The 20,784-nt window shown below is 51.8% G+C and overlaps 11 protein-coding genes across 11 annotated transcripts; 6 read left to right on the forward strand and 5 right to left on the reverse strand.

Annotated features, from left to right (window-relative positions):
* Positions 1 to 598: 598 nt before the first annotated feature.
* Positions 599 to 2,454, reverse strand: BDV14DRAFT_27253 (putative integral membrane protein Pth11-like). Its single transcript, XM_073776419.1, has 6 exons — positions 2,005 to 2,454; positions 1,940 to 1,959; positions 1,850 to 1,886; positions 1,734 to 1,804; positions 1,314 to 1,687; positions 599 to 1,251 (listed from the first exon to the last, which is right to left on the reverse strand). The coding sequence occupies exons 1-6, from the start codon at positions 2,129 to 2,131 to the stop codon at positions 777 to 779; spliced, it is 1,104 nt and encodes a 367-aa protein (XP_073630548.1). The 5' UTR covers positions 2,132 to 2,454; the 3' UTR covers positions 599 to 776.
* Positions 2,455 to 3,749: 1,295 nt separating this feature from the next.
* Positions 3,750 to 5,826, forward strand: BDV14DRAFT_169601 (cytochrome P450). The gene is made up of 4 exons (XM_073768057.1): positions 3,750 to 4,139; positions 4,192 to 4,379; positions 4,430 to 5,428; positions 5,477 to 5,826. Exons 1-4 carry the CDS (start codon positions 3,908 to 3,910, stop codon positions 5,606 to 5,608), a joined length of 1,551 nt encoding a protein of 516 aa, XP_073630549.1. The 5' UTR covers positions 3,750 to 3,907; the 3' UTR covers positions 5,609 to 5,826.
* Positions 5,827 to 7,030: 1,204 nt separating this feature from the next.
* Positions 7,031 to 7,932, reverse strand: BDV14DRAFT_197951 (SDR family NAD(P)-dependent oxidoreductase; the record flags this gene model as incomplete). Its single annotated transcript, XM_073772800.1, has 3 exons — positions 7,031 to 7,293; positions 7,361 to 7,828; positions 7,890 to 7,932. The coding sequence occupies 3 exons, from the start codon at positions 7,930 to 7,932 to the stop codon at positions 7,031 to 7,033; spliced, it is 774 nt and encodes a 257-aa protein (XP_073630550.1).
* Positions 7,933 to 8,144: 212 nt separating this feature from the next.
* BDV14DRAFT_169606 (uncharacterized protein) lies at positions 8,145 to 8,924 on the reverse strand. The gene is made up of 3 exons (XM_073768058.1): positions 8,518 to 8,924; positions 8,367 to 8,464; positions 8,145 to 8,314 (listed from the first exon to the last, which is right to left on the reverse strand). The coding sequence occupies exons 1-3, from the start codon at positions 8,696 to 8,698 to the stop codon at positions 8,174 to 8,176; spliced, it is 420 nt and encodes a 139-aa protein (XP_073630551.1). The 5' UTR covers positions 8,699 to 8,924; the 3' UTR covers positions 8,145 to 8,173.
* An 83-nt stretch (positions 8,925 to 9,007) lies between these two features.
* BDV14DRAFT_197953 (fungal specific transcription factor domain-containing protein) lies at positions 9,008 to 10,601 on the reverse strand (the record flags this gene model as incomplete). Its single annotated transcript, XM_073772801.1, has 3 exons — positions 9,008 to 9,063; positions 9,111 to 9,682; positions 9,730 to 10,601. 3 exons carry the CDS (start codon positions 10,599 to 10,601, stop codon positions 9,008 to 9,010), a joined length of 1,500 nt encoding a protein of 499 aa, XP_073630552.1.
* Positions 10,602 to 10,775: 174 nt separating this feature from the next.
* BDV14DRAFT_188351 (aromatic alcohol reductase) lies at positions 10,776 to 11,738 on the forward strand (the record flags this gene model as incomplete). The annotated part of the gene is made up of 2 exons (XM_073771054.1): positions 10,776 to 10,805; positions 10,854 to 11,738. The coding sequence occupies 2 exons, from the start codon at positions 10,776 to 10,778 to the stop codon at positions 11,736 to 11,738; spliced, it is 915 nt and encodes a 304-aa protein (XP_073630553.1).
* A 615-nt stretch (positions 11,739 to 12,353) lies between these two features.
* Positions 12,354 to 14,197, forward strand: BDV14DRAFT_188352 (inorganic phosphate transporter; the record flags this gene model as incomplete). The annotated part of the gene is made up of 4 exons (XM_073771055.1): positions 12,354 to 12,429; positions 12,497 to 13,015; positions 13,074 to 13,972; positions 14,021 to 14,197. The coding sequence occupies 4 exons, from the start codon at positions 12,354 to 12,356 to the stop codon at positions 14,195 to 14,197; spliced, it is 1,671 nt and encodes a 556-aa protein (XP_073630554.1).
* Positions 14,198 to 14,437: 240 nt separating this feature from the next.
* BDV14DRAFT_197956 (GFA family protein) lies at positions 14,438 to 14,881 on the forward strand (the record flags this gene model as incomplete). The annotated part of the gene is made up of 1 exon (XM_073772802.1): positions 14,438 to 14,881. One exon carries the CDS (start codon positions 14,438 to 14,440, stop codon positions 14,879 to 14,881), a length of 444 nt encoding a protein of 147 aa, XP_073630555.1.
* Positions 14,882 to 15,068: 187 nt separating this feature from the next.
* Positions 15,069 to 16,314, forward strand: BDV14DRAFT_169612 (putative malic acid transport protein). Its single transcript, XM_073768059.1, has 2 exons — positions 15,069 to 16,055; positions 16,101 to 16,314. The coding sequence occupies exons 1-2, from the start codon at positions 15,087 to 15,089 to the stop codon at positions 16,302 to 16,304; spliced, it is 1,173 nt and encodes a 390-aa protein (XP_073630556.1). The 5' UTR covers positions 15,069 to 15,086; the 3' UTR covers positions 16,305 to 16,314.
* Positions 16,315 to 16,421: 107 nt separating this feature from the next.
* On the forward strand, positions 16,422 to 18,428 carry BDV14DRAFT_197958 (uncharacterized protein; the record flags this gene model as incomplete). The annotated part of the gene is made up of 4 exons (XM_073772803.1): positions 16,422 to 17,647; positions 17,695 to 17,769; positions 17,816 to 18,098; positions 18,144 to 18,428. The coding sequence occupies 4 exons, from the start codon at positions 16,422 to 16,424 to the stop codon at positions 18,426 to 18,428; spliced, it is 1,869 nt and encodes a 622-aa protein (XP_073630557.1).
* BDV14DRAFT_207440 (CocE/NonD family hydrolase) lies at positions 18,414 to 20,269 on the reverse strand. Its single transcript, XM_073775134.1, has one exon. It carries the CDS (start codon positions 20,221 to 20,223, stop codon positions 18,457 to 18,459), a length of 1,767 nt encoding a protein of 588 aa, XP_073630558.1. The 5' UTR covers positions 20,224 to 20,269; the 3' UTR covers positions 18,414 to 18,456.
* Between the last annotated feature and the right edge of the window lie 515 nt (positions 20,270 to 20,784).

The raw sequence follows: 20,784 nt of genomic DNA on the forward strand, positions 1-20,784 counted from the left end.
TCTATTGTTTCGGATTTTACACGGATTGGCGGCTTCTTGCAATGTCAGTTTCCATGGTTGAGGACTTGGTACGCCTAGGGAAGGTGGGTTGGATATATATTTCCGCATTGATCGTAAGATAAGGCTTACTTACACGTGCGATGGTCACACGTTGCAAACCTCCCCAGAAACCTTACTTTAAAAATAAAGCGGAAGTCCTTATAATACGCCAGGATTATATGGAGGTCCAAGCACAAATTATCCATACCTGCTGCAGATCGAACTATCGAGAAACTACTTGAAGGTCCCGTGACTGGCGTTGTATTGGCACGGACATGGAAGGATATATTATACGCACACGGTGTCACGTGTACCCGCTGGTCGTCCGGGGTTGCCTCAGGTTTTAAAGTAAGAGCAATAAGGCTGGATGATTTCTTGTAAAGATTTACTTGGAATCAGGTATATATACTGCGTGAGTTTGAGCTGTGGATACCGCCAATTGGGTTCAGACGTAACCGAAGACCATTACTGGTGAGCGTGGCGGAGATGAAAGAGTGGTAGTGTGTTTGCCAGCAAGTTTATAAGAGACAAGTATATGTAGTGTTGAGCAGAGAGAATAGAAAGTAATTATAGTGAATGTGCGACATAACAAAAACAAAAGAAAGGGTATCCGACGCCAACCATAAGCCCAGTTTCAGGGCCCTGATATTTAAACCAAACCATGTATGCAGTAATGACCGAAGAAGACTTTTCCACCCATTCTACCTCTAGAGCGAGACCAGTATTCTGCTATCTAATTAATCCTCCCGAACTTCAATTTCAGTATGCGCGTAGATCTTCCCCTCAGGCACGAAGATTCGCTCTTCACTCGTGCGATCTAGCGAGCTCTGCCCGCCCATAACAGCGTGATTGTTCGTACTTGACCCCGTCCCGATAACAGTGTGGTCCCTGCCCCGGTTAAGCGTATGCATACCCACAGACCGACCATCTTTGTGGCTATGGTTATGACTTCGGTCGCGGACCCTCGAGAAGCCGGACCCTGAGCGGCCGCCGTATCCATAGCCGTAGTTTTTGTTGGAGGAGTATTCGCCGATAATACGTGGGAGGAACCGTGACGCGATGGCTTTGAAGGAGGGGATTGAGGCTGCGAGGATGCCGATGTTGATTTCGATGACGGACCAGTACATTGCGCCGCTGATGGCCCAGGTTGCGTCGTTGGACCAGAGCATTTGGGGAATGTATGTTATGCGGATGATGGAGGAGACACAGGCGCTGAGAACGTTGCTGTTAGTGGATGCTCCTGGAATTCAATGATGTTCAGGAAAGGCACGTACAAAAGGCCGAGACAGAGAATGAAGACGAGAGCGATCTTCTGTTTGCGTGGCATTTGGAGTTTGAAAATGACGCGCACGGGAAGTGTGTATGTGAGAAGATCGGTGAGGATATTGAGAGCGGCATTGGCCAGATAGAAGACGTTAATGTTGATGCAGTGTCCTTTCATCGCGTCGCCGTACCAGGCTTTCGGAATGGGATTGCATTGGAATGCCGCGGTGAGGACATTGGCCGTAGCTTGACAGGCGACAGTAGCAAACATGATGAACGAGAGTCGAGTGAGGAATTTATCGCCGAGACGCGTATAGAACCAGCAGACAGAGGTCTTGACGAAGCCAAGACAGGCAAGGTAGAACATGGAACTGAGCCAGACATTCTGCTGGGGTTAGCTTTGAATCCGGGAGACATGAGGCAAAGCGTACAAAAGCATATGGTATCAGAATGGTCTTGTCCTCAATGTCGCTCTGGTGTTTGCCGAGTCCGTGATTAACCGCTGCTCCTATTAGTATAATACTTCAAGAGAACCAGACGGACTCACCAACGACGGTCACTGCAGAGAAAGCCCACGAGAGGCCCTGCGAGTGATTTTAGTAACCTGCTATTGCCGTAGATCGAGAGGTAGCCGTACGCATGCGAAGATGATGAGAACTAGGGACGTTAGCTGGTTTCGTGGCAACGAAGAAATTTGCATACAATCATCCAAGCCCATCTTCTTGAGAACATAGATCCGAGCAAACAGACGAAGTACAAGCACAAAGAATGTAATCACTGCAAAGGCGAGGGCAACGCCAGTCACCGTCGGCCCCTGGCTCTCAGCCATTGTGATACGGTATATCAAGGACAATCAATGACGAGGACTGATGAGGAAGCGACGGGCAATGTGTGCCGAGGAGAAACAGGAGGGCCGTCTGCAAAAGGGGAATGGGGCCTGGTTCTTCAATAAGGATTGTAAAAAATTGCAGTTGGAGTAGAGCAGGGTCTTAAACAGGATTCTTTTCGTGGAGGTCAAGGATATCAGGCGGAGGATACTAGGCGGAAGATACCTCCCCTGTGATCGATTCCTCCCCTGGCGGGGGAAATGATAGACATCATATTGACAGTGCAAGTGTCGTCCCTGCATGCCTATTTCGGGCTTGATTACTGCAATTCCCGTTCTGGACTCTGGTTCATGGCGACCCTGCTAACGTTGCCTCCACTTCGGAATGAAAGCGAAATGAACGGCGCAGTATGTACTTCTGAGACAGAAACGGCTGGAGGTCTGACTGGGGACGTTTGGGAACAGCGGGCCACTGGCCGTTGGTCGTATTAGTCAATGATGCGACAAGTCAGAACGCCCATACGTGTGGGGGTGGGACTTTTGTCTCGATGGGATCCATTCAGATGAAGCAGCCCGTCTAAGTAGACAATTATGGCTGAGATCGCCGGCCATCGGATTTGAATCCTCCACGGGATCCAGCTCGGAAAAGAGATCCTTCGAGCCTCGCAGGATTTTAGAGTATGACAGGTCAGTAAATAAGGACCTATGAACTGCAGCAGCTGCCATGTGCCACTAGTACATGCCCTGTAAGACGCTGTAAGGCTCTTGGCTTGTGAGTCCTGGCTGATGTGATGGTAACATACGTGGAGCAACTCCTGCATGGGAGGTGTAGCAGCAATAGTCCACTGATCGAGTCATCATTGACAAGGGTATGTCTCTAGAAAGGGTTAAGGATCGGCTTCGCGGTCCAGCCGAGTTTCAGTGGGCCTGATCGAGAAATGATGCCCTTTCTCGACCGGACTGTTAAGCGAGAATCTGATAGCCGGGGGTCGATGCGGCAGCGATGAGGGCTTCTAGTGGGTCAACCTGCCGACGACCCATGCCAGAAAGTACGTCTTCTTTGCCTTGGATGGGCGTTCGCGGATTTGTACGGACCTAAGTGGATGGAAAACAGGCACCCACAATTGAGGAGGTCCAGATTCCTTGTTAAGTCAAAGAGCCGTTAGCCAGCAACCACCAAGACACCGTCTCAACAGCTTGACAGGGATCGGAGGACTGGTACGTACCCCCTGCCCCTGCCTTAGTCTGCCTGTGCCGGCCCGAGGGCTTCCTACCCTATCTTCTTCCATCCCCTTTCTATAAAAGAGAGCCTCGACCATATCATTCTATGACATCAAGAATCAGATTCTCTTTCTCGAAATAGACTTTCCCGGCGTCAAAGCGGTCGCCTAAGCGAGACACTGGGGCATGGCTGTCAATGCGAAACAACGACCCACAGCGCGGCAGCCACCATCTGGCCCGTCTTCCGCGGACGCAACGGCCAGACTATGACGATCAACAACTCACCTGTGGAGCTGCTATTGGTGCTCCATTTGTTGCTCGGGCCTGTCAGTTGCCTTGGCTCGGATAGCTAATTGACGCCGTCCTGATTGGGCTGCCATGTCCTAGCTTTCGTGGGCCAGGCATTTCTAATCGGGAAGGAGAAGGCCAAAAGGAGGGTGAGGTCGAGTCGAGACAGCCCATATCAGGCCAGGACCTGCAGCTGTGGTGTCTGTTTGACACGTCGAGACATCTATTTTTCTCCATGGTTCTTGATTCTCCGTGAACGCAAACTGCACCATGGCGCTCGGAGAACAGGTCCTTGCGCACCTGACGCTAGCTAATGTGATCTTGGGCTGCATTGCATATGTAGCTCTGAGCTTCATCTATCAGATTGTCTATTATCGCTTTTTACATCCGCTTTCAGCGTTTCCAGGTCCGTTCTGGGGCTCAGTCACGCGACTATGGATTGCATGGCATAACATGAAGGAGACCGAGCTCCCAACTGTCTATGCTTTGACAAAGAAATATGGTACTTTCTGTCCTCATTGTTAGCAATTCTTGCTAATCAGAACTCTCGCCAGGACCCGTTGTACGAATCACCCCTACCTTGCTCCTCGTTGCAGACCCGAAGAAGCTGCCCGAAATCTACCACCGCAATGCCGACAAGACTGGCCACTACATCACCGGTTCATTTGGCGAAACCGAGTCGCTTTTCAACATGAGATCGCACAAGACGCATGCCGCATTCCGGAAACACGCTGCAGGACCGGTAAGTCAGAACAGTAGAGTGCGAAGAAATGGCATGCTGAGAACGAATAGTACAGCTTCTCGAGCGTCAAGCGCATGGAACCGCTGATCGACCTTCGAATCCACGACTGGCTTCAGAAACTCGATGAAAAGTATGTTCGCACAGGTGAGGTCTTCGACTTCTCCTGGTGGGCTGTGTACATGGCATACGACATCATCAGCGAGGTAGGATTCGGCGCGCCTTTTGGTTTTGTCGAGAAAGGCGAGGACGTCGGCGGTCTTATTCAGGGCTTCCACGACGGCCTTCCTGCCTTTGGACTCCTCGCCCGCTTGCACCCATTTACCAGCTGGATTAAGACAACATTCTTGAAGAAGTACCTGGTTGCTAAGCCCGAAGACGACTCTGGTATTGGCGTTCTCATGCGCTTCCGGGATAGCCTTATCCAGAAGCGCGTCGAGGACTTGAAGACAACGCAGGACCTTGGTCGCATTGATTTGCTCCAAACCTTCCTTGAAGCGCGCACAGAGGACGGCCAACCATTGACGATGGACTATATCAAGGCCGAGATCTTGCTCGTCCTGCTTGCTGGAGCTGATACCACGGGAACTGTCTTCCAGGCAATGATCCACTACTTGCTCACTCACCCAGGAGTATATGATCGCATGATGGAAGAGATTGATGTTGCTTTCCGAAAGGGACTCATAAACGAGATTGATCCGCAGTATGCCGAAATTCAAGACAACCTGCCATACTTTGTCGCATGCGTGCGCGAAACTCTGCGAATGTGCCCGGCCGCTCCGAACATCTTCCCCCGCTACGTCTCCGAGCCTGGTCTGGACCTTTATGGAAAATTCGTACCACCTGGAATCGAAATATCTGGAAATCCATGGATTATGCATCGTGACCAGGAGGTCTTCGGCAAGGATGCAGAGGAGTTCAACCCTGATCGCTGGATCAATGCCGACCGGGCGAAAATCATGAACAAATATCTGTTCACCTTTGGATATGGAACGAGAGTATGCCTGGGCCGAGACATTGCGATGATGGAGTTGTTCAAGGGTCCGCTTCAGGTAGGTGTAGTTCATCCTGCTGGACCAAATTGATACTGACAGCCCTAGTTCTTCCGCCACTACAAACCGTCGACAGTCCAGGACAAGCCGGAAGCAAAGTTCGTGATCAAGGGAGGCGTTGGATACTGGCGTGACATGTGGGTGACGATCGACAAGCGCCCCCTGGTGAAAGCCGAATGATGTACCTATCGAAGTGGTATAAAGTGTATTAGTACTGAAGTAACTCTGGGACGTTGTTCCCAGTGGCTGGCATGGTATCCACTCGGGAGTACTGAATCCCAAAGGCCAGCCATCCCAGGCCCGCGCTGGGAGCTATAAACCGGCGAGACACAATATGCGTGACAATCAGATGTAGAAATTTGCTCCCTCGAGAAAAAGCGGGAATCAGTCGTCTTCCCTTTCTTCTAGTATGACATCGACGTACCTGGAGGCGCGAGGATCGAGCTATCGCTCCTTATTCTGTATCCCCAGGCGGATAGTCCGCATATTGCTAGCTGGAACACAGGTAATATAAAAGTGGCCATGCGCTGCCTTCCGTACTGCATCAGCAAGCAGACCTCATACGGCAGGAGCAACTTCCTACAACTCGATCGTTCCTGCCATCTTCGACAACCGGAGCATAAAGACCAGAAGGGAAGGACTTCGCGCGGATAACAGACGATGTCGTCGCCACTATGGCGTGACTTTTAGCCAAAAGTTCAGAGAAGGAGTTGATAACGAAGCCCACTCGTTCGTGCACAGATTCTTCGGCACGAAGCACTGCTTAGGACACATGATGTGGACTGTTCCTAAGGTTTTGTCGGCCCATCTCGCCCCTCAACGTTCGAGGAGCTCTCTAAAATAAGGTTGTTAGGACAGGGACAAAGCCTGTCGAATGACTATGCCTACGAATATGAACTATGCCACACTCACGAGAGCGGCCAGCATGCTGTTCACACATGCACATTGTACTCTTGCGATGAAGACGCGGCGCCTTTGCGCCAGGAGCATAGATGTGTTTCCCATTCCAAGCCATCAACTTTGACTCTCCCCTGGCTAAATGAGGTTACCTAGATGTTAGAAAGGTCGGGCAGCTGGTCGCTGACTACAGTGCTATAGATCTGTCTCAGTTTCAATCAAAGCGCCGACACGGAAAACTGCTTTACTACTTTACAATGTGGTTTAAAGTCATTTACGGGGCGCAGGAAGGGGTACTGAAGTTTGAGGCCCCTGTTAACGGCAAGGTTATTGGGAAGACTTCGCTTGAATTCACGAAGAATGAATATTCCTATTAGCCATACGTCAACCAATACAATTTGCTCACGATGGCTCGGTCTAGTACGGGTACGATGAAGGCGGTTGATTGAGGGGGTATCCAGCGACCATCAAAGGTTATTTGGCGAGACTGAGAGCACAGCAAAATGATATCGAAACGGTACCAGATGGAATCATAGCTACAGATCAATAGCACCTTGTATTTGTATTTCAGCTGCGGCGGTCTTTTCAATTGCCATTGCCGTTTCCTCCTGCCTCACTAACCTGGTCTTATAGATACTTAGTAGCCAAACAGGCAGTGCATACGCGGGAAATGATCGAAATATCCAGTCAAACACCGCAGAGGTTCTATTTACCCGCCCCAGTTCTATCCAACTGCAACGCCATCCCTCCATCCACAAACCAGGCCGCACAAGAAACATAGCTCGCGCGCGGACTACTCAAGAAGAGAACAACATCGGCAACCTCCTCCGGACTCGCCATGCGTCCGACAGGAACAACGCTCTTCAACCACAGCGCATCAACGGCCCCGGGTATCCCAGCATTAACCCCATCGACCCACCCCGGTCGAAGCGTATTGATTCGGATTCCATGCGCCGCATTGTCGATAGCTGTCCGTGAAGAAAAAACGTGTATATCAGTTCTGGTATATCAACGTAGGGCGAAAGGAGGACACACCAGCTTTCCTTAGCAGATCCAAAGTATCATCCGACGATGCCAACGGCTTCGCAACCGTGCTCGCGGCCCCAATGATCGTCATCGCGCCGCGACTACCCTCCCTTACCCTTCCACGAACTTTATACGGAACCAACGATTGAGCGCGCATAATCTGCGTCACAGAATGAACACAAAGCAGCGTCCCCTTCGCAAACTCCAACCAGTCCGGACCCAACCCCTGCGGTCCACAAGAGACATAATAGTCTATCCTCCCAAAACATTTAACAGCACGATTCACCATTTCCGCAACGCTACTCGGGTCCGTAACGTCCACGCGCATCGCAATGGCCGTGAAGGAGCCATTTGTCGCGAGGGTCTCAGCTTCTTGCGCGACGTCCAGCGCGACGTCGTAGATTAAGTCTGCGACGAGGAGGGCTTTTGCGCCTTCTGCTGCGTAACCGAGGGCGCATTCGCGGGCGATGCCGTGTCCTGTTTGGTCATGATTCAGAAGTGGATTTGTAGGTGGGAGAGGACGGTTGGTTGAATGTACCTGCGCCGGTGATGAGGGCGACGCCGTTGAGGTTTAGGGTCATTTTGTTAATCCTTCATGGGTTCACATGTAGATTGGATTGAAGAAGGGAAGAAGTATACTCTGTAAGGAGGGGGGTTAGAGAAGGAGTATAAGCCACGGCGATAAGGAGGCTCCGGCTTAACTCCGGGCTCTGTACAGTCGGACGCCGATGAGCTGACTTTGTGCCAATAATTCATTCATTCATTCAATAATACATTGCGAAAAAAAAAAAAAAAAAAAACTCCGACGGAGACTTTCGATTGTTACTTGGTATCGCCGCTGAATTTCCTCGACTGGATCTGTTCCTGCCCTACGCGCGCAATCTCGTCGTTCCTGCTTGGATCGCTGCCAAATGTCCTGTCCACTGCTGCCCCCAGGCCTCCACGTAGCCATTCTCCGGCGCCCTATGAAGTTAAGTTAGCGTCGGTGTCAGCACTGTACAGTGTCAATACGCACGTGGATTCCTGCAAATGCGCCCCTTACCCCGCCGCCGACGCGCTCGCCCATATCTCCGCCTGGTCGGTTGGCGTTGGTGGTTGGCGCGGACTCGGGTCCTGACTAGTCAGCTCTGGTCCGTCGAAATACGAAGAAAGGAGCGTGGACATACTATCTGCCCCGTATGAGGAGTGCGCCTGGTACTGCGGCGGCTCGCCCTGCTGTCCCGCCTCGGGGATCTGGTATTTGAAGCCGGTGTCGTATGCGTGGTCGCGATCGAGGCCGTCGCCGGTTGTATTATCGATGCGAGCGCCCGTCGCTTGGGGTTTGGCGTCTGTGTATTGTTTCTCCATTTTGAGACGGTTTTCTGGTGGTGTGGTGTTGTGATGATGAGGGAGACTGTCGCGCTGCTTAACTTATATCCTGCTGGGGTTGTGACGTCACAGTTTGCGACTTTGTGAGAGGACGAAAATGATGACAATGTCGACGTCCTGTCGTCTGACTTTGAGGAGTAGCGGAGGACCGAGAGTTGTTATGTGATGACTGGATATGAATGATTGGAGCCTGACGGTGGCTGTCTTCAGTCTTCAGTGTTCGCCGGTGCTGCCTTCCGCATGCTGACGATGACGTCACACATATAGCACTCCTTCTACTTCGGGGCCTCAGGTGTCTAAGCTACAGCTCTCCTCCTCCTCTTGGATCCTGTCAAAATACACCGCTGGTCTGGTCAGCACAGAGAATATATGGAGATATCGTCCGACATACCCGCTGCATGACACCGTCCAGCTATCCGCCGTAGAAGACTTTTCAAACGCTCCATCGATGCCGGAACATCAATAACCTCAGACGCCTTGAAATGGCGGATGATGATAATAGCTGACTTTCCGATCGAGTGAATAGCAAACACCGGAAAATCTGCGGCAGCCAGAGAAGTATCCTGCAGTACATTGTCGAGACATACGAGGTACTGCCGCACTTCAGCCTCCAGCAACGCAATAGCCAACGGGCTACAATCCATGCCTTTTGGATGGCCATAGAAAGATCCGAACTCGAGCATCGTCATAATGGTGCTACTGTAGATGGACATGGCCGGGCATAATGCTGTATCTGGGGTTGAGGCGTGGTGGGAGTTTCTGAATGAGGCTAACTCTTCGAGGATCGGGATTGCTTCGGCGGATCTTTGCAGGTACGGCAACGAGCCGTGGACGTGTGAGAGGACAGTGCTGAGGAGGCCCGAGGCGTGGTACAGGCTGTTAAGCTGACTTGGTACCTCTTCAATCGCGCTACTATCTTCAACTGCAATACTCGGGACCCTCCCCAACTCGAGTGAGATATACCTTTCGACGTCAGCAGGTCAAGTACTAGGACAAACACAGAGACGCACCGATCTAAGACGACAAGGCCCAGCCAAACACAACGTGCATCACTGGCTTCTGTAGACTTGGCGCCTTCTACATAATCGCGATCAACACCCAACACCTCCGCAGCTCGAATACTCGTGCCCATGGACATGTAAGCCGCAGAGTACATTCCATGGCCGACCTCGTAAAGAGACAGGAGCAGCCTGCATCGGAGTAGATCCAGCGAGTTCACCCTGGCGGCTGTCAATGCCGCGATAAAGTTATTGACGAGAACGTATAGATCATCCATCCCGGCTGATACTCCATCCCTGCAAGGTACTGCAATAAGATACATACACAGGGTAAGCAGGCTAAACTCTGGCGGTTCATCAGGACCTGACAGGGCCGCATAGTAGCCATCCCTATTGATGATTGGGAACCACTGAGGGATAGTACTAAAATATGTAGCTGCGGACTGGGCAATGTTGTCTCCGCCTCCGATAATGTTTAATACCTGTTGCGCGATGGCATGACCTACATCAGCAGTGAGGGATACCCCTGTGGGCTCAAAGCCGATACCGGACCGACCATCCGGCGACTCATCCTCCTGCACATGCGGATATCCGCAGCGGAGATTTAATCTGCCTTGCATGTCAACCACGTTCGCATGATATGTGTGCGCTGTAAATGTGGACATACCTGCTGCACCGACCGCAGACGGGTAACCGCCGACTGCATTTCCGCTTCTGTTTCCTGCAACGCGTGCATGCTTGATGCGCGTATGTTTCCATTGCGAGTTGCAGATGTAAAGCAGCTGTTGTTGCACGGCGTTAGGTAGGAGGGTAAGCTTGATCCGACTGAACTTATCAACAAAGGGGCTAGCTATGGCTGGTTTAGCGTCCGCTCGAGTCCGCATCTGCAGCTCACTTCGGGGCTGTGGTCGGGGTTATCGGGTAAGCCTGAGATACCGGGACTTGATATACCCGCATTTGTGTAGAGTGATGGTATATATAAACATTCTCATGGTCATATAACCATTACACAAAACAGACATTGCAATTACCAACTTGTGAAACCAATGACGGTAACTATGGAGATCAAGAACGTTGTCCTCGCTGGGGTAAGCGCCCTTCCATTGCCTATCCTTTAGTATACTGATAGTGTCCAGGCCTCCGGAAGCCTAGGGAAAGTCATCCTGGAAGCCCTGATCGCCACCAACAAATATACCATCACCCTCCTGACGAGAAAGGACTCAACCGCAACATTCCCTTCATCTGTCCATGCCAAACAAATCAACTACGACTCCATCGAGGACCTAACCACCGCCCTTACCGATCAAGACGCCGTAATCTCCGCTGTTGGTATCACTGCCCTCGACACCCAAGAGCCCTTGATCCGCGCAGCCATCGCAGCAGGTGTGAGACGCTTCATACCGTCTGACTTCAGCTCGAACTTTTCAAACCCTCTCGCTTCAACGCTACCGCAGTACGCGCCACAACTACGCATCAACGCCCTCCTGCAGGATCTCGTACAGCATCATCCAGAATTCAGCTATACGTCCATCCGCAACGGGCCCTTCCTAGACTGGGGCTTGGCGATGGGGTTCCAGGTTAACCTGCGATCGGAAACACCGGCATTCTATGATGGGGGTGATCGACGGTTTAGCACGACGACTTTGTCCACGGTCGCGCGCGCTGTGGTGGCTGTTCTAGATATAAAGAATCTTGAACAGACTAGGAATCGCGTGGTATCCGTGCACGATGTCATCACTACACAACGCCATTTGTTAGATATAGCGAGGAAAGTAGCGCCGCAGAGGAATTGGGATCCCGTATCCGTGAGCACGGAGGGTATGGAGCGCGTAGCGCGGGAGAACTACGCCAGGGGAGAGAGGGACCTGGGTTCGTTGATGGGGCTATTTGTCATGGCTGTCTTTGGGGAGGGGTATGGGGGGTGTTTTGAGAGAGTGGATAATGACATGTTGGGGGTGGGAGGGTTGGATGAGGAGGGTTTGGAGGGGGTTGTTAGGGGTGTTCTAGATTCTTTTGAGTAGAGTGGTTCCTGGTGTCTGTCAGTTACTAGTCTAGGTAGGTAGCGATCTATGGAGCTGATGGAGACAGTGGATAGCTGTCAATTGGAGATCTAGCACAATTTATCCGTATTCAGTGTACCTTGTTGCTTTCTCCTCCTAACCACATCAAAGCCCAGACCAAGGCAGACACCAGGCTACTCTTACTGCAAGTAAACCACAAGACGACAAAGCCACTCCCAAGAATAAAGAACTCCAGCAAACGCATTGTCCAGCGCACGTGTGTAGTAGACATGACGCCCAGGCTCTTGCCCTTTTCCCTGCATGCCGGCGCCAACCAGTCTTAGGGCGCGGCCCAGACACGTGGGGGCGTCCTTGGAGCCAACCCCCGGAGGAACAAGCAGGACAAGAATACAAATTATCTTGGATGCGTGAGCATTCGTATCGTGCAATCGCCCCATTCTAGTCATGTCAAGGCTAGGTGGAGCGGAACAAGGCTCATATTAAATGTCATCTCCGGCTGTCAGGATGTCGCTCACTTCCGTTCCTGATTTCATTGTCTGTCGTTGGACATGTCTTTTTTTGTACCGTAGGCTCAGTTGGGCCTTTTAGGTATATCTCTTGAAACTGTGGCCATCTATGGCCGTCCTTCATCAATATGATTATATTTTCGCGGTAACTACGATTTTTGCGTTCCTGGATGCTTGGAATATAGGTACCTCACATTCCTATCAGCACGTCTACTATATTAGACGCAGTATGCTAATGAAATCCGTGCATAGGAGCCAACGATGTCGCCAACTCCTTCGCCTCCTCCGTCTCCTCGCGCTCCTTAACCCTAAAACAAGCAATGCTAATCGCAGCATGTATGGAATTCGCCGGCTCTGTGTCCGTCGGCTCGCGCGTCGCAGAAACCGTCCGCGAACGAATAATAGACCCGCACCTTTACGACGCCGAGCCCGCGGTCCTTATGCTCGCCATGATGTGCGCGATTATCGGGTCTTCGACGTTCCTTACCATTGCCACGCGCTTCGGGTTACCTGTTAGTACGACGCATTCGATTATTGGCGGTTTAGTAGGGGCTGGGACGGCGAGTGTTGGGATTCGCAGGGTGCATTGGGGGTGGCGTGGTGTTGCGCAGGTCTTTGCGGCTTGGGGGATTGCGCCGGGGATTGCGGGGGTTCTTGGGGGGGTGATGTTTTTTGGGACGAGGAGGTTTGTGTTGGGGAGTCGGTATGCGGTGCATAGGGCGTTGGTTTCGATTCCGGTTTATTCGTTTGTTACGATTGCGGGTTTGACTAGTATGTCTCTCACCTCCTTGATATCGTGAAGTGGAGGAGGGATATACTGACTGTTTAGTGCTCATCGTCTGGAAGGGAATCCAGCTTGACGTCGAACTCGATGCGATGCAGGTCACTGTTACAGTCATAACCGTCGCAACGGGCTGTACAATCCTGCAGGCTCTCTTCCTCCTCCCCTGGCTCTGGCGCCGTGCAATTCAAGAAGACTGGACGTTGAAATGGTACCATGCCTGGCGCGGCCCATTCCTCTTATCGCAGCCGCTCCCTCGCCCCCCACCACCGGGGAGAAGCAGTCTCAATATAAAGGATTACTATCGAGGTCACCTGACGCAGGAGGAGCTGAAGTGTCTGAGGGCGTCGGAGAGTTTGTTGCAGAGTATTCAGAGTTCAACGGGGTACAATGACCCGGAAAGACTGGAGGGGACATCGACACCACCGGTTGAGGGTGTCCCGCCTAGGCCCCCAGGACCGTGGACGAGTTGGCGGGTATTATGGTGGTGTACGCAGCGGATACTCTATCACGGTCTCGAGCAGGACGTGATACAAGCGCAGAAGCGGCAAACCGTGCTAACATGGGACATCCAAGACATGCACGCTCGGGCATCACGATACGATAACCGCGCAGAATACATGTACAGCTCGCTGCAGGTCCTAACAGCAGCAACGGCATCCTTCGTGCACGGCGCAAACGACGTGGCTAATGCCATTGCACCGTTTGCAACGACGTACCTCGTTTGGCAGAGCGGGGAGATTAGAAGCGAGGTTCCTGTTCCAATTTGGGTGCTTTGCTTTGGGGGTGGTGCGATTGTGCTTGGGTTGATGACTTATGGGTATCATCTTATGCGGAATTTGGGGAATCGGCTTACCCTCATGTCTCCTTCGCGGGGATTTTGCATGGAGTTGAGTAGTGCGATGACTATTCTGATTGCGACGAGGTTGAGGTTGCCTGTTTCTACAGTAAGTTCTTTTTCGTACGGGTTGGGGATTCTAGGCTAACATGTTCAGACACAATGTATTGCTGGAGCATCAATAGGCGTTGGTCTGGCAAACGGCGATTGGAGATGCATTAATCTGCGACTGGTCGGCTGGATCTACTTTGGCTGGATCATTACTGTTCCTGTAACGGCGTTGTTCTCGGGGTTGCTGATGGGGTTGATACTTAATGCTCCGCGGTGGCCGTAGTGTATATATAGTTATGATAACGATTTTTGTATGATGATACGGTAGATTTCAAATGACCTTGCTCCTGATATGACCAATTAGCAGAGATAACCTCGTATATGCACATCAACCAATGATGTCATGCCCAATATAAGACCAACTCCAACTCAACCCCATTTTTTCTGACAACAAACCAACCTAACAGCCCAAGGTCCTCACTCTCATAACTCTAAATAATCTACTGCTACAGCATACTGCAAAATGCCCGGCATATCAGGCGGATGCTTCTGCGGCAAAACCCGCTACACCACGACCTCCCCCCTCTACGGCCTTCAATACTGCTACTGCCGCACCTGCCAACTCGTTCACGGCGCGCCCTTTGCACCGTTTACAAATATCCACCGGGACTCGTTTCAGTGGGTACACAATGAATATGTCAAGGAGTTGAAACTGTCGAGTTTTGCGACTCGTACCGTCTGCGGGGAGTGTCATGCGCCGATCACGATGGTTTACCATGCGAGGCCTGATGAGGTGGGGATTGTGGCTGTTACTGTTGATGAGGAGCTCATGGATAGTGTTCCACAGGTGCAGGGGCATATTTATGTTAGGGGGAAGCCGGGGTGGTATACCATTGGAGATGGGGTGAAGCAGGATTGGGGGGCGCCTGAGTCATTAAAGCCGCTTATTCCGGGGTATGTGGATTGACCGTTTCTAATTGTACAGATTGGGAATCAAACTACGATATTAAAAGACATCAAGAATAAAGAATGTATCTGCCTGCTGTCTAGATTAATCCAAGTTTGCGAGTGGATCTATAGGGCTGATGACATCACCGGATCGTCAAATAAAATGTTCCTGAAATTCGATGAATCCCCAGACTTCTGCAAGCCAAGTCTTTTGACATTGAGCAATGACTGAAGACGAAGTTCCCCCTGGCCGGCCTCTGTTGCTGGCCGTATACAACTTCTCCTCGGCCTGGTTCCTTGTTCCTCAAGGAACAAGCATCGTTGCTGTCATCCTGCACCAACTGCACTATCAATTTGGAGCACTGCCTATTCTCGCCAAGATTGTTTGGATTTATGCAATTGTGCTCCTTGGCCTGTCGATAGCGATATATATCACTCGTGCCTGTCTGTTTCCGAACCATGTCGTCCGCGAGATCCGCCGCAGTGTCGTCGAAGCGTCGTGTCTTTCAAGCGCGCCGATCGCTTTCACTTCAATCGTCCAGATGATCCCGCTGCAGTATGGCGGAGGTGCTGAGCTGGCTGCCTATGTCCTTTGGTGGATCTCAACTGCCATTTCTATTATTGGGGTCATTGCTGTTCCGTACACGCAGCTGAAGATGCGACCGTCTGGAATCGACCATATTCCGCCATCCTTCCTCCTCCCGGTGATTTCGATCCTCACATCTGCGACAGCGGGAGGCATCATATGCAACTACAGCAGTTTTAGTGTTCGGCTCAAGGTCCCCGTGATCATCGTCTCGTATATGGAGCTCGGAACGGGCATAGCGTTGGCCATCTGTATCGACGCCATTATCGTCTACCACCACTTTGACCAGATGTACCCAGAGTATGACAAGGCGTACCAGGACATGGTTCTCTGCGGACCATTTGGACAAGCAAGTGCAGGACTGCAAGTCCTCGGGATGGCAGTATCCTCGAGCTTCGGGGAGTATAACCGGGGCACGCTGCTCACTCAGTCAGCGGCGTCACCGATCGCAGCGGTAAGCCAGTTTGCGGGAATACTAGCATGGGGGTTTGGAACGTTCTGGTGGCTCTTTGCGATGTTGAGCATTTTGTATACGCTGTATGTGCAGTCGGGCGGGTGGCGCAACGTGAGGTTTTCGTTGTCGGCTTGGTCGCTGATTTTTCCATGGGTGAGTAAACACATCGCCTAACTTATAGCTGAGCTGACCTTTCAGGGTGTATATACAAATGGTGCGGTGCAGCTGGGAACATTGATGGACTCCCCGGCGTTTTATGTCTGGTCAACAGTGCTGCTGTTGCTGCTGGTGATAATGTGGGTTGGCGTCCATATCTTCACCTTGAAAGGCTTGCTGACTGGCAAGATCCTTGGACTGGAGCGTGGATGGAGAGTGCCAAAGAGCGGGCACCAAACAGTATAGATGTAAATACTTTTGTATAGTTAATTATATTTGATGGAGCCGAGGGACCGGAATGTGGAGGGGCCTGAAGCACCACTCTTACCCCAATTCAACAACTTCTTCAACACCGCAGACACCATGGAGCCCACGTTGAAGAGAAAGCGTCTGTCATATGCATGCAACTACTGTCGCCAGAAGAAGACCAGATGCGATGAGCAGCAGCCCTCGTGTCGAAACTGCCGAGTAGCCGGGGTGGACTGCATAACAACCGACAAGAGACGTGCGGGGGCCATAGTCAACTACCGCCGAAGATCAATAACAGAGACTGCAATCACGCCCACCGAGTCTCAGACTCGGTCAATCGTTAGAACCCCAGTCTCTCAGTCGCAGCCCTCGCCTTTACCATCTGCGGGTCAGAGCCGGGTCCGACTGTCGGCGCAATGTTGGGACCGATCGGGCTGGAGGAGTGGCCGACTGCCTATGATGCCACGGTTTGTGGGTAGTTGTATGTTTGATATCATGACAGAATGGCTGGATCTTGCCTTCTATCGCCTGAAAATACCCGCACCATATACTGCTTCCTCGCCCAGCGTTCCTGCCTCACTGTTGCTGCCCCAACCACCACCGCTTCTTCCTTCTCCACCAGAAATGCATGTCTTGGGTCGCGTCTTCCTTGAGACGCTGTGCCAGATATTTCCCTTTATCTCCGAGGAGCAGGTCAATGCTCTCTGCAATCTCAACCCTGGCATGTCGTCTTCCAAGCAGGCCCTGGTCTACCTGATTGCAGCAACTGGATCAACGACGCGACACGGCCAGCAGCAAGAAATGATTGACGCTTACATCGGTTATTGCAATACACTCCTTGGGCATGTTCTCGCGGAACGCAGTTTAGTCTCTGTGCAGGCAATTCTCCTCTTCGCCATTGTGTTGCGCAGCCGAGACCACATCACCTGGGGTTGGGATATTCTGTCATTGGGTGTGTCTATGGCGCAGTCTATCGGAGTGCACCAGACGAAACCAACCATGCAGGACTATATCGATCGAAGGAAGTTGTGGTGGTGTATGTATGTCTTTGAGAAAATCATCGCATTCGAGAGTGGCCGCGCCTCGATGATCTGGGACAGGGAGCTTTCATCTCTAGTCAGCCCGTCCCATGAAGCTCCTCCTGATGAGAAGTTTCAATGGGCCTGCATTAGTCTTGCGGATACATTGCACGAGATGCAAGACCGGGCAGCTGGGGCATGGCGACGCGAAGAGTGGCTGCCGCAGAGTGTCGACGAAGCAATCGAGGAGAAGATCAATACCGCTGGTGAGTTGGCAGCATTGCTGGAGATCTGGTGGAAGAATCTACCACTCGAGTTACAGTAAGCAACATTGAGCTAGTACTAGGAGTGAATGCTTACATTAAAAGGCCTGGGTGCACGCCGGTATCAGACCATGCCACCCCCCAGCGGTCGGCATTCTTATCGTTCTACTATCACTATGCGTGGGTATAACTGCTGTCATTGGTGGGCTCCATGCTAATTATGTAGCCTTATACTTTTGAAACGAAGCGTGCTGTTAGTCGAACCATCAGAAATGAAGATAATGATCGAACGATACGCCGCAGGGAAACCATGGCAGCATCGCATCGCCAATGGTGCCACAGTCTGCGTCGCTGCCGCCAGAGAAATGGTCAAGCTCATTGTCGCGACGGTTGACTCTGGAGAGCCGTCATTTCTAAATACTCTAACCTCGCCCCTGCCCGCAGTATACGTCCTCGCCATCCATATCCTGCGGGAACGGCATTCTCTCTTGATACGATCGGATCTTGAAGTAGGCTCCAACTGTCCTGTACTAAATACTCTCTAACTCGAATAGCTCATGAAAGCCGCCATCGGAGTTGTGAAAAATTACTACCAACATTTAGAAAGTGCCCAGAGGGTTCACGATGTCCTATCCTCTCTCGAACTCTACGCTGCTCAGTGTCTCGATGGACAGGTACCTGAACCATTCGGAGCTGGCAGTGAAGAGAAAAATGCGGGCCCTGATGGTGGCGCACTGTCTTTGGAACCAGATGGTCTACCTTTTGGATGGGGACCGTCAGCCCTGGACTGGGCTGGTTGGGACTGGAACGATCTAAGCCATCTATTTGGGATCGAGTAGACTCAAATCTATATACAGATTAATCCTTCTAAACAAACGGAAGCACTAGATGACTATCGTATCCACCCCCGACATGGACCCAGTGCTTCCCCTTGTTGCTGATATGATCGGAGGTGCCGAAGTTTGAGATCCCATGGTAATGCCCACTTATCCGCAGCTGCAGACTTTCACCAGCTGCATACTCCACACCCATTCCCCAAATTCCGATTTCCAACCGGACGACTGTTCCAGGCTCAACCTTCTCTGCTACCTCGTGTGGATAGAACGGCCAGTTTGGGTGCATAGACTTAGTCTCGTCGATCTTTCTATTAGAGGCTCGTAGGATGCCTGTTGGGCCTTGATAGAGGATAACTTCCGTGCGCTTGTCGTCTGGAATCTCACTGATCTTTGAGACGGGTAGGCCTTTCCATGGGATATTCAGATTGTATAACATCTCGCCGGTGGCAGAGAGCTTGCTCAACACGACGAAGACGTCCATGTCATTATAGTCGTCACAGCGCATATACAGTATCGCCTTTGGGATACCGACTAGCTGTGTGCGTTGCGGGAAGGTATATGTGAACTTGGCCATGGCTGCTGGGTCTTCCGAGTTGTATGGCACTGTTCCTGAATCACCAACCGGATGGTCAAGGCTCAAAGTACCCTTCGTTGTCAAATAAGCCTTCCGGTAAACAGTCCTCGGTAGCGGGAAATCCTCCTCGACAATCTTATCCAGCGGCTCACTCTCTCCATACCTGAGTATCGCCATTCGAACTTTCGGCGTCCTCTCCCACCCATTCTCAACACCCTTAAGATACCGATCAAAGAACGTTAAAAGCTCAACATTTGCCTCGGGATTGCCCCACAGATCAAACCACTCCTGGTATGGGTGCCAGCGTAACCACTTGTCTCCAGTGGCAACCTGCATCCACCCGCGAATTGCACCCATTCCGTGCATCGTATTCGTCCATGTTCCTGTGATATAAGTGGGTATATTAATCCTATTCATATCAGGTCGTTTATCATTCCACCAGTCGTTTGCCAGTGGATGCTTCTCAAACATATCTCGAAAACTCTCCATCCCGTTTCGGCCGCGCAGCATGTATTTGGCGATGAGATGGTCAAACAAGTCCCCGCCGTATATACCGCCCCGAGCAAACTGCTCTCTGTATAAATCTCCGCAACCTTCCCAGGGCGCAATGGCTTTGAGACTTGGTGGGCGCAACGCGGCTACAAACCACTGGATTATAGCGAGGTGCGAGTTTCCTGCCATTCCTATGGACCCGTTGCACCATTCTTGACGCGCAAGCCACTCAATTACATCGTAGCCGTCTTCTGCTTCCTGACTGCCCATTACGGCCATTATCCCTTCTGAGTCGAACGCGCCGCGCGAGTCGATGTTTATGATTGCGTAGCCGTGGGCGACGAACTCCGCGGGGTCGGGTGCTTCGAACTTTTCGAGGCCGCTGAGTGTTCCGTCTGGTATACCTAGGTTCCATGGTGTCATGAGGCGCAGCGAGTCAATGCCATTGAATTTCTTGCCAAAGGGGCTCCAGCAGAGGATGCCCGGCACAGAGCGGGAGGGGGCATGCGGTGGGCGGTAGATGTCTGCGTAGAGGGTGCAACCGTCGCGGACTTGAATGGCGACATCGTGCTCGATGAGGATGGCGCTGGGGAGAGGGCGTCGTCCGGGGGCTGTTTGATGGCCCGCTGGGAGGATTTCCGTGCGTGGGTTGAGGGCTTCATACCCGCCGTGTCCTGGGGAGGGTGGTTGGAGGTCTTGGATGGGGATGTCGATGTTGAATTGGACTGGCATTTTGCTGTTTTCTTTGTGTATCTGGGTGAAGTGATAGCCAATGGTGTCGTTATTATACAATCTATAAATGTCCACTCCGGTTCGGTTCGCTTGAAACCGGTTCGGCTGGACGTTACGGCTCCACGCAAGCCCCCACGGGGTACCCCGGCCTAGAGGAGATGCTACTGACAGAACTCTATTGTATAAAGCATACACTACAATCCTTGCACTGGATTTGGATACAGTGATGTCTTACACTCCCGGCAGCATGGACAAAAGCGACATAGTGCACGAAGAAGTCGTCAGCAACCCCAGACTGCTCTCCGGAGCACCGGGCGACGTTGAGCTTCTCAGGGGCGGCGACACTGTACTAATTCCAACTCCTTCTGCGGATCCGAAGGGCACGTTCTTACCTTTCAGATAGATTCACTTCATACTAACAAACCGCAGACCCACTAAACCTCCCGCCCTGGCGAAAATGGACCCTCCTCGTCCTCGTCTCAGCCTACAGCTGCACCTCCGTCGTCCTCTGCTCAGGCATGGGCCCGATATTCTCCGTAATCCAAGCGCAGTATCCAGGAG

The sequence above is a fragment of the Aspergillus stella-maris genome (genome assembly GCF_047715825.1).
Source record: "Aspergillus stella-maris strain CBS 113639 unplaced genomic scaffold BDV14scaffold_13, whole genome shotgun sequence".
Lineage (NCBI taxonomy): Eukaryota > Fungi > Ascomycota > Eurotiomycetes > Eurotiales > Aspergillaceae > Aspergillus > Aspergillus stella-maris.